Source organism: Candida oxycetoniae (genome assembly GCF_023343755.2).
Source record: "Candida oxycetoniae strain CBS 10844 chromosome Unknown scaffold8, whole genome shotgun sequence".
In the NCBI taxonomy this organism is placed as follows: domain Eukaryota; kingdom Fungi; phylum Ascomycota; class Pichiomycetes; order Serinales; family Debaryomycetaceae; genus Lodderomyces; species Lodderomyces oxycetoniae.
The window spans coordinates 81,421-91,534 of record NW_026055361.1 but is presented as its reverse complement, the minus strand read 5'-3'; the positions used below and the strand labels follow the sequence as shown (position 1 = coordinate 91,534).

The window sequence follows — 10,114 nt, the reverse complement described above, 5'->3', positions numbered from 1 at the left end:
CTGTTAATCTCAAGATCGAGAGTTCGATCCTCTCTCTGGTCGTTTATTTTTTTTTGCTTTTTCCTTACACGGATTTGCCTTTAGGATTATGTCAGATTCTTGGGAAAAAAAACCATTTTAACTACTGCTTGTTCATTAGATCGATGATATATGTATGTTGCCACTATCTATTTGACAATAGCCTGTTTATGGTGACAGTCTTCTCCACCTTTTCTTTTTTTTTATTTTTTCGTCAATTTTTCTTTTTTTTTGCAACTTTTCTAATTAAAAAAATGAACAACTTGAACATCTTGAACAATTTGATCCTTTAGACATGGAATCATTGGAACAAATTTGCTTGCCTTTTAGACAAAACTGATCAATGTTTTACACAAAGTTTTCAAAATCAGCCTCAAAAACATATCTTGAGATTTCATAAGGTACTGTACTATGTATAAAGTCTTTGCTTCTCGTCTCTGTATATAGAAAGTTTTTTTTTTATCTAAAAGGAATTAGACATTATACGAAACTTACATCTCCTTCGAAATGATTGTGAGTTAGCCGCTTTTGATTACAGCCAAGGTCTATTCATCACAGCTGATAAGTCGTAGTCACTTGACTTCCATGCATTCTCTACAGAGAGTGTATGGAAAGGTCTACAGCATATAGAGGTGGATTTTATACAAATATTTTATGTCATTTTTGACCTCTAATCTAACTTTGTCGTTACAAAGGTACCAAGTGTCGCTTTTTGACAATCTATACATGCACAACTATGATAAATATACAACACACTTCATCCTAATATCACTAGTCAGTGTTGCTCCACTATCTCGCTCTGCTCGATAGTGTCGCCTCATAAACTAAAATTTCCTCTCTTCTCTTCTCTATTACCACCAGCATATCACTTCACTCCCTCAGCAGCTCGCAAACCACAGCAACACTCACTTCTTACCACTTTTTTTAATACCACCTCCAATTAATGGACCACCTTTTTTAGCCTTTTCAGCCATAGCCTTTTTGGCAGCGGCATCGGCTTTCTGCTTGGCTTTAAAAGCAGCATCATCTTCATCTCCTTCAACTAGTTTCTTCTTTGGGGCTTTCAAAGGCTTGGCCTTACCACCTTGACGACTAGACATAGTATATAATTGTTTAACTGGGTTGGGTTATCCCAAGAGTACCTAACGATTTTATCTTTTTTTTTTTTACTTTTTTTTATTTTTTTATATATAGCTCGATAGAAATATGGAAAATGTGCACTACTAGAATCAATCCTTTTGGTTACTTCTCTTCAAATCGAGTGGTTCAATAGCCGTCATCGATTAAAACTAAGTAGTAGGCTTATCTTTTATCCTTAATTCTTTCTTCTTCTTGTATAAGGATGGGAATTTTAACAACACAGGATAAAGAAAAAATCAAAAGAACAGTTCCAAAGGCAAGTAACAAGATTATCGATGCAACAGTAGCACGATTATACATTGCTTACCCTGACCCAACTAAATGGGTATTTACTGGTTTAGTTGGGGCAATTGCGCTTGTTGATGACTTAGTAGGTCATACGTTTTTTCTCAAATTGGTAGACATAATTGGACACCGAGGTGTGTTGTGGGATCAGGAATTGTATGTCAACTTTGAGTATAATCAGGATAGGAAATTCTTCCATACGTTTGAGATTGAAGACTGTCTTGTAGGTTTGCTATTTGAAGATACAAATGATGCAACTCATTTTTATAAAAAAGTGATTTCTCGACAGAAACACGGTTCATCTGCCACTGTGAAGAACAAAAATGCAATTGCTTTGAAAGAAAGGACAGAGCCAAAAACACATAGTGCACCAGGACCTAGAGGAGAGTTTGTGGATGTGAATACAGCGCAAAGACAGAGGAGAGCTAAAGGAGTGCTATATTACGATGATGCGCCACCACCAGAATGGAAGTCGCTTTATGCAGAATTGGAAGCTGCAGGTATAACTGAGGACATGATAGTAGACAACAGACAATTTATAAAAGACTATATTGCCAAACAAGGTGGACCCTTGGTTGGATTGGAGCCACCAGTGCCCAGAAAGTACCAAGCAGTACACGAACGAAATGAGAGTGCAAATGTAGCACCTGCGTCGTCAACCACACTGACACCAAAAAATAAGAAAGCGCCACCACCGCCACCACCAACAAAACCCGCAGGAGGAGGAGGAGGAGGAGGAGGAGGAGGAGGAGGAGGAGGAGCTCCCAGCAGTTCTCGACCCGAGACATCGATTTCTAGCACTCCCGAACCCCAGGAACCTGCTTCGCCAACTGAAAGTTCGGAGCCAGTGAAATTCAAGCCAAACTTCCGCGTTCCTCCAATTAATGCAATGGTGCCAAAACGCACTCCGACTCAATCAAGCAACGACAAACCTTTACCAGAGATGCCTCTGCCATCGCCACAACCGCCTGCTACTAATATCGCTCCTCAGGCGACGCCACCAAGAACAAAGTTCTCTGTACCTCCTCCGTTCCTTCCTAACAACCAAGCTCCATCATTGCTGGCGCACCATACTAATCAAGCTGTACCACCACCACCGGATCTTCCAGTTAGAGGTAATGCCCCAACACTTCCTTCAAGGGCAAATATGTCCAACTTTAACTCACCACCACTACCACAGAGAAATACTCAACCCCCACCTTTAAGAGCTGGCGTTAATGCACCGCCTCCTCCGCCTCCTAGAGCTGCCCGCGGCCAAGCTATGCCACCACCACCACCGCCGCCTTCCAGATCAGCAGCACACGGCACACCCGCTGTACCGCCACGCCATCAAACTTCAACAGGCACACCATATTCCATTCCCCCACCAAACCAAAGACCTGCCGCTTCTACACCACCACGTGATTCTCCTGTTGCTTTTTCATCTCCACCACCACCAGCTCGTCCAGGTGCCGTTCGTGCACCACCAGCACCACCAGCACCACCTATGCCTCCGATGGGCACCGGCGCGCCACCAGCGCCACCAGCACCACCTATGCCTCCGATGGGCACCGGCGCGCCACCAGGAAATGAAGGCGAAGGAAGAGATGCACTTTTAGCATCTATCAGAGGAGCAGGTATCGGATCTCTAAAAAAAACAGATAAATCTCAATTGGACAAACCCAGTGTATTGTTACAAGAGGCAAGAGGAGAAACAACACCAGCTTCTCATAATTCAAGCGGCCCGCCAGCTGCTGGCCCGCCAGGTAGTTTGGCAGATGCCTTATCTGCTGCTTTGAACAAAAGGAAAAACAAAGTGGCTCACAGCGATGATGAACATGATGATGAATGGTAATACAAATATTGTATTTATTGTATGTGCAACTTTGTAGAAGAAAAAAAAAAAAAAATTAAAAAATTAAAAACAAAAGAGATAAAGAGAGAAATGAAAAATTTATTAGATTGAAGGTCTTTCTTCATCCTCAGAATATCAATATATGTCTATAGATTTACAAGCGTTGATTACATCTTTTCAGGATGCCACCAAGTTCTGGATTGTGAGTTTAGGGACAGACAAAATCACACAGGTCAAGGCATCTAAAGTTGAGGATCCATTAGGTGAGTTACTTAAACTAGTCAAACTAATTAAAGCACATACAACGAAAGTAGGCATTGTGTTCAAGCCAGGGACCTTGGTTAAGGAGGAGAAAACTGCATATAGTACATTAGAGAAACTATCCGAGACTTTAATATTTACCGTTTCGGTAATCGCACAATTGAAAGCAAAAGAAATATCCAAAGTTTTCTACGAGGAGATAGTGATTCAGGTTAAGCAGTTAATTGGATCAAGCAACATACTTGCGAATGAACTTCTACTGATACACAGCAGTGAATGTGGGTCTGATGATGATGATGATAGTGGTGAAGGAAGATTGGTTTCTGTAGGTAAGATATGGTCCAATTGTGATTCGTTAACGAAATTGATCAATGAAGGTGCATTGGGATTGCTTACGGAGAAAATCAAACAGAGTATTGCATTGATTGACGATGGGTTCGATGAATTTGTAGAATGGGCGGAAAACCCCGAGGATATTGATGATCCGTTTGGATTCAGCGATGAAGGTGAGACGGATGAAGATGAGGAAAAAAAGACGGATTTTGAAAATGAGGAAACAGAAGAAGAAGAAGAAAAAGAAAAAGAAGAAGAAAATGTGAGCAATGAAGAAGATTTTGAACTCATCAAGTATTCCAAGAAATTGATAAAAAAGATTGAATTGATAAAGCTATTACTTTCCTCATTCAAAAAATCCTTACCCAAGACCATCACGGGTTCTCAAATCGATGAAATTTATCAAATCCAGAAAACACTAGTGAACCATATTGATAAAATAATAATTGATCTAATGCTAGAACGTAGTGTTAGTGATGAAACAATATCTACAGAGCAAACAATATCCTCAAATTCCATAAAACTATCAAAACTAGCGGAGTCAATACACAAAGACAATAAAAAGTCGAGTTGGTATACAACCTGGGCAACTAAGTATAATATATAGAGATTATTCCTTTTCCCCTCATTCCTTTGTTCATTCATTTATTTATGCTTTTCTTTTCTTTTCTTTTCTTCTTTTCTTCTTTTTTTGAGGAAAATCACAACTTACTCGGTTCAACCGCTTTTAGTTATAATCCAAGATATCTAGCATGATGCTTAGCGTGTTCTTCCACAAATGAACTAATGAAGAAATACAGATGATCATAACCATCAACCAATCTCAAATCAATGCCTCCCTTGTAATGTTTTCCCGCATCAACAAAGTTCTGTGGTTTCAACTGAGCTTCGTAAAAGTTGTCACCTAAACCTTGGTGAATCAAAATTGGTGTACTATCATCTCCCTTGTATTTTTTGATCAATTCAGTTGGATCATACTCTGCCCATTTTGACTTGTTCTCTTCACCCAAATAGTTTCCAAAATTTTTTTCTCCCCATTGAACAACACTTGGGTTACCTATTGGTGCAAAAGCACTAACTGCCTTGTATGGTCTTGGTTGTCTCAAAAACCCAACCAAGGCACCCATTCCACCCATAGAATGGCCCGTTATCGAAACATTGTCAAAATCCAACTGGGGATATGCCTTAGCTAATTCTTCAGGCAATTCTTTGTGAACATAACTAAACATGTTGTAATTCTTGGACCAAGGCTCTTGAATGGCATCAACGTAGAAACCAGCACCAGTACCGAAATCCCAACTATCATTCTCACCAGCAATGTCGGCACCACGAGGAGAAGTATCAGGGAAAACAATAGCAAACCCAAATTTACTTGCAAAGTATTGAAAAAAGGACTTTTCACTAGCGTTATCTGGAGTGCAAGTAAGACCGGAAAGGTATACTAGCACTGGTAGTTTAGACGCTTTTTTAACAGATGGGATAAATACATTGACATTCATTGGTGTTTTGGTAACCTTTGAATCGTGAGTCAATTTCAACAATTGACCGCCGAACTGAGCAATAGTAGCATTGGTTTTAAATGACATCTTAGCAAATGATGAGAGAAAGTAGTAGTAGTAGAAGAAGAAGAAGAAGAAGAAGAAGAAGGGGAAGTAAAAAGAAGTTGTTCTGGTAATGAAAAATTGCAAAAAATTGAAAATACCGCTATTTATTTGCTTGCGGATCCAATTACCCAATACAGACAAAAAAATATCTACCCTTTTTCTTTTTTTTGCACCCAAAACTTGACCAAAAAAAGCACCAATTTTAACTAATAAAATTCCATTCTACTTTCTACAAACTCGATTTACCCCTTGGTTCATAAGGAAAACACAACACCAAGAAGCCAGAAAGCAAGAACAATGCGCCCGAGACGAATATAGGCGCAGAAGTGGTCAAATCTGCGAAAATGGCGATTATTGGTGCGAAAACTCCCATGATTCGATTAAATGACGCGGCTAAACCTACTGTTGTGCCTCTGATTTCAGCAAAACAACACTCAGGTGTATATGCGTATAATACACCATAAGCAATATTCGAAAAGAATGAAAACATACAATTCCAAGCTAGATTTGAGTTGCTGGTTCTAGCTGTTGTTGAAGCAAATAACATAACTCCAGTGAGGAGTAACGACATTGATAGCGTCCCCTTTCTGCCGATTCTCAATTCTACTAATAAACCAGCTATCAATGCTCCAGGGATCCCTAATACGGAGACGATTAAAGTGTTTCTATACGTTTCATAAACGCTTAAAGGCTTGTTTGCGTCTCCTCGTGTTTCTAAGTAATATGGAAGAAATGCGTTATATAGAGGGAATGCTAATCCAATCAATCCCCAAGTAAATATAATCAACGAGTTTGATACTGCCAACTTTTTTGAAGCAAAGCATTGACGAATATGTGAAAAATTGTAATTGGTTAATTTCTCCTTAATTAAGAGATTCTTTTGGGGAGTAGTATTTGTAGTAGTATTTGCAGCAGCAGCAGCAGCAGCAGCAGTAGTAGTAGTGGTAATGTCATTATCTTGGTACTTTTCATCAATGTTTCTAAAATCTTCCAATGTTAACAAGCACAGTTTACCATTGACACTAGCTATCTTTTCCAACGTCTTTATGGCTTCCTTCTCTTGTCCTCTTGCCAAATAATATCTTGGCGATTCAAACACTCTAAAGGCAAATCTAGCAACAAACATCAACAAAGTTAATCCACCCAAAGTAAACAAAAAATACCTCCAACCCCAATTATCCACCTTTTTACAATTGTCCAGATCAGAACAAGAATAATTCCCAATTAAACCCCACGAGAGTAAATTTGCAATAATCTGCCCTAGTGCCCACCACCCGGACATCACAGTTAACAACCACTGGTAAGTTCCTGGTAATGCCTCTAAAAATATTGCAGAGTCAACAGGTAAGTTCCCACCAACGCCAAAACTCCAAAATGCAACAAAACAAGCAATAGCATCAAAATTCGGCGAACCACCGGCAACCACCGCCCATACACCAGTGATGATGAATGTCAAATTAAATGCCCACCTCCGGCCAATTATATCAGACGATAAGGACCAAAATGACGCACCAGCAAGTAATCCAAAATTCTGAGCAAGGGTCAAATAAGGGGCACGATGTGGTGGATAATGCACTCCATCAACTTCAATTAGTCTAGGTAGGATTAGACTAGTGGCCACGGGCCATGCATTATCGGCCAACCATCCGAAACCGGCAACAAAAAATAATCCAATTTGATAACGACCGAAACCAATTTCTTGGATTGTGTCGGCAATGAGTTTTGATTTCTGTAAATATGCTATATCAGCGTCCTTTTCTGTAAATAATTCGAATGTAGAGGAGTCCAAAGTAACCTTGGTTGCTCTCGGCTCTTCCAAGTCAATTGTTTCTGTTTTTTCAAGGCTGGGATTGTTGGACTTTGGGTCACTCATTTTTTTTTTTGCGTGGTGCTGTATCCCTTTGAGTACGGCTGAATAACAAAGACCTTTTTTTGTTAGTTTCCTTCCTTTTTCCTTTTCCTTTTCTTATTTGCTTATGTTTGCTTTTGTAGAGTTAAAACGGTAATAACTTCAACATGTAATCGTTGAAAATCCTTTTCCCATATTGGACCATTTTCACATGAGTGTGAATTTCACTGTTTCGTGTTGAAACAGATATTGCTATGGAGATGAGATGTTGTGGCGAATTTTCATTTGCCACAATCATTTCTCCGCATTTTGCACCCGCATTTTTTGAAATTTTTACATATCAATCAAAGGGAACAAATAAGGGCAAGGAAAGGAAAGAAATAGAAAAATCATAAAAAAGCGCCCAATATTTTAGCACGAATTTCACTTGTTGGACAAAGGGGCCAATACAAGCTAATGAATACAAGTTATAGATACATATACTTATTTCTCGAGCTCTTTTCTAATTTTAATAATTTCGCTCTTTACTTTGTGTTTATCTGAAAAAAACCAAGCTCATAGCCAACAATCCAAACCAAAGTGACCAATTCAATGTCGCCTTATTACCACTATTAGTCTTCTTCAAACCCTCCTGCTCAGAAGTTGTTCCTTGATCTGTGTAGAACATTTTATCGTCTGCATCAGAAGTGTCCAACAGTCCATCCCAACAGTATCTTTCAAAACATTGTTTACACTGCTCGCTTTGCTCCTCGCCGTTTCTTTCTTGAGTTCTTCTAATGATGGCACATCCGACACATGCAGGCCACTCAGGATCCAAAGTCAAGTTGTACCTTGATGCCACTTCGAACCCGTTTGTGATAATAGAGTTCCGCTCTTTATTGTCATATTTCATTTTCTCGGTTGAAGTGTTTGTAAAATACGAAAATGGGCGATTGGCAATATAGACCAATAATGGAACGTCGTATACATCAGTCTTGTTGTTTCTGGCCAATGAAGTTAAGTTTTTTGCATTACAACCAAAGAATGTTGGTTTGGCTGTCAAGTTTTTGTTAACAAATGTGTTCGTATCAGGAACATATGGGAATATGGTATTGTTTCCCTCAACACCAAATTGTCTATTGTAAGACTCTACCAAGGAACTACCATTTGGCCAATTTTGGGGAGTATCTGCCGAATTGTCAAATGCAAAAACAACATCAACATCACGGGCCGGTTGAAATAATGGATATAGAGGGATGTTCTCCCCATCTTCCCCACCATCAACTAAAGTGTAAGAGTCGTTTTGCGCAATATTGGTTGAAAATCCAGCAGTCGTGTCGTAGAAAGGATTGGGTTTGTACATGGCAACATCGTCTTCATGTTTGGAAACATCTTGCAAAATTGATGTAATGATGGTTTTTAAGGCTTTTGGAATTGTAGTGGTATTAACTTGAAAGATTATAGCATTGAACAATGTTGATGACAGACCCATTATAAAACCTGCATTATCGAATCCTCCAATACAGGAACCGTTTGTTTCGCCATCTCTTACTTGAGTACCCAAATATTTAATCTGAGTGAATTGATAAATACTAGGATCCCAACTACCCATTTCAAAAGCATTGAATTCATTTAAACTAGAGTTTAAACTAATAATTTTAGTATTAGGAGCTCTGGCGTCACTCAATATAATTGGAAAGGGCATATTGTGTTCGGTGAAAATGGGCCAATCTTGTAGGGAACTAAATGTCATTGATGCACCATAGTCATCCAAAGTAGTAAAGAATTGATGCGATAAAGCCCTACCCCAGGTATCAGTAAGAGTCAACTCAAATCCGGCTTTTCTTTTAGCTTCAATATCATCGGATATTCCCTTATAATACTTATAAGACTTTTTAATGTTAAATTTACCATAATTAAAAATTGATCTTGTTAAATCCCAAATTTTGTTTTGGTCCACAATTTGCTGCACCGAAGTAAAATTGTTCATTACAATTGAACCAACTAGCCAACTTCCACCGGATAATCCAGCAATATAGGTTGTTGCATCTAATAAACCGCCTAAACCACTAATCAGCAGATTTTGCTCGTTGAAGTCATTATTACGAGTTCTTGAATCCAAGGCACTCAACTGTCCAGCACCATTTAACATTGCTCTATATCCACCACCAGAAAAGGCCAACCCGATATGTATACTTCTGTTCCCTTTGGCATAAGCGTCGACATCAATATCTGTCATGTTGGCATGGTTCAAAAACTGTGACAATTTATCACGAGTAATGGAATCCCTTCCTTCTAACCACGATTTTTCCTCATCTGATATACTATCTGCAATCCTGACCAAATCTTTATCACTTGGACAGTCTACACTGCCTGGGGCATACGAATCTGTTGGCGACCAAGACTGAACTAGTGAAGCTATGTAGCACACTAGTAACGACCACGTGACCAAATTTCTACCAAACATTATAAAAAATTCGGTTATAAAGTATCGGTTAGAAAAGTTAGCGTAATTAAGGTTCAAACTTAGTGATAATACTTTATTGTAGAATGTAAAAAGGCAAGCTTCTAACAAGTCAAAATGAAGAAGAGAAAAAGTATGAATTGGCTTATTACATTGGCTCTAAGTGATTACACGGATGATGGGGCAGGATATATCTGTGCTTATATATATATGGTGATGCCCACTCTAAGCTTTACTTATGTAATATGTTACACGATAGCAGTACTACTGTCACGTAATTTAGAGGAATCTCGCTTTTCTATTGGTTTAACGGTTACCCAAAACAGAAAATTATGCCCGAAAAATTT

General features: G+C 38.9%; 6 protein-coding genes across 6 annotated transcripts; 2 read left to right on the top strand and 4 right to left on the bottom strand. All coding sequences in view use genetic code 12, as the record gives it.

The window, feature by feature from the left end:
- Window positions 1-550: 550 nt before the first annotated feature.
- KGF56_000204 (uncharacterized protein) lies at window positions 551-1,118 on the bottom strand (the record flags this gene model as incomplete). Its single annotated transcript, XM_049323208.1, has 2 exons — window positions 551-612; window positions 935-1,118. The coding sequence occupies 2 exons, from the start codon at window positions 1,116-1,118 to the stop codon at window positions 551-553; spliced, it is 246 nt and encodes an 81-aa protein (XP_049182657.1).
- Window positions 1,119-1,360: 242 nt separating this feature from the next.
- On the top strand, window positions 1,361-3,277 carry WAL1 (actin-binding protein; the record flags this gene model as incomplete). The annotated part of the gene is made up of 1 exon (XM_049323197.1): window positions 1,361-3,277. The coding sequence occupies one exon, from the start codon at window positions 1,361-1,363 to the stop codon at window positions 3,275-3,277; it is 1,917 nt and encodes a 638-aa protein (XP_049182656.1).
- A 142-nt stretch (window positions 3,278-3,419) lies between these two features.
- On the top strand, window positions 3,420-4,478 carry KGF56_000202 (uncharacterized protein; the record flags this gene model as incomplete). Its single annotated transcript, XM_049323186.1, has 1 exon — window positions 3,420-4,478. The coding sequence occupies one exon, from the start codon at window positions 3,420-3,422 to the stop codon at window positions 4,476-4,478; it is 1,059 nt and encodes a 352-aa protein (XP_049182655.1).
- Window positions 4,479-4,602: 124 nt separating this feature from the next.
- KGF56_000201 (S-formylglutathione hydrolase) lies at window positions 4,603-5,457 on the bottom strand (the record flags this gene model as incomplete). Its single annotated transcript, XM_049323175.1, has 1 exon — window positions 4,603-5,457. One exon carries the CDS (start codon window positions 5,455-5,457, stop codon window positions 4,603-4,605), a length of 855 nt encoding a protein of 284 aa, XP_049182654.1.
- Window positions 5,458-5,704: 247 nt separating this feature from the next.
- Window positions 5,705-7,348, bottom strand: KGF56_000200 (uncharacterized protein; the record flags this gene model as incomplete). Its single annotated transcript, XM_049323164.1, has 1 exon — window positions 5,705-7,348. One exon carries the CDS (start codon window positions 7,346-7,348, stop codon window positions 5,705-5,707), a length of 1,644 nt encoding a protein of 547 aa, XP_049182653.1.
- A 511-nt stretch (window positions 7,349-7,859) lies between these two features.
- PLB3 (lysophospholipase) lies at window positions 7,860-9,770 on the bottom strand (the record flags this gene model as incomplete). The annotated part of the gene is made up of 1 exon (XM_049323151.1): window positions 7,860-9,770. One exon carries the CDS (start codon window positions 9,768-9,770, stop codon window positions 7,860-7,862), a length of 1,911 nt encoding a protein of 636 aa, XP_049182652.1.
- Between the last annotated feature and the right edge of the window lie 344 nt (window positions 9,771-10,114).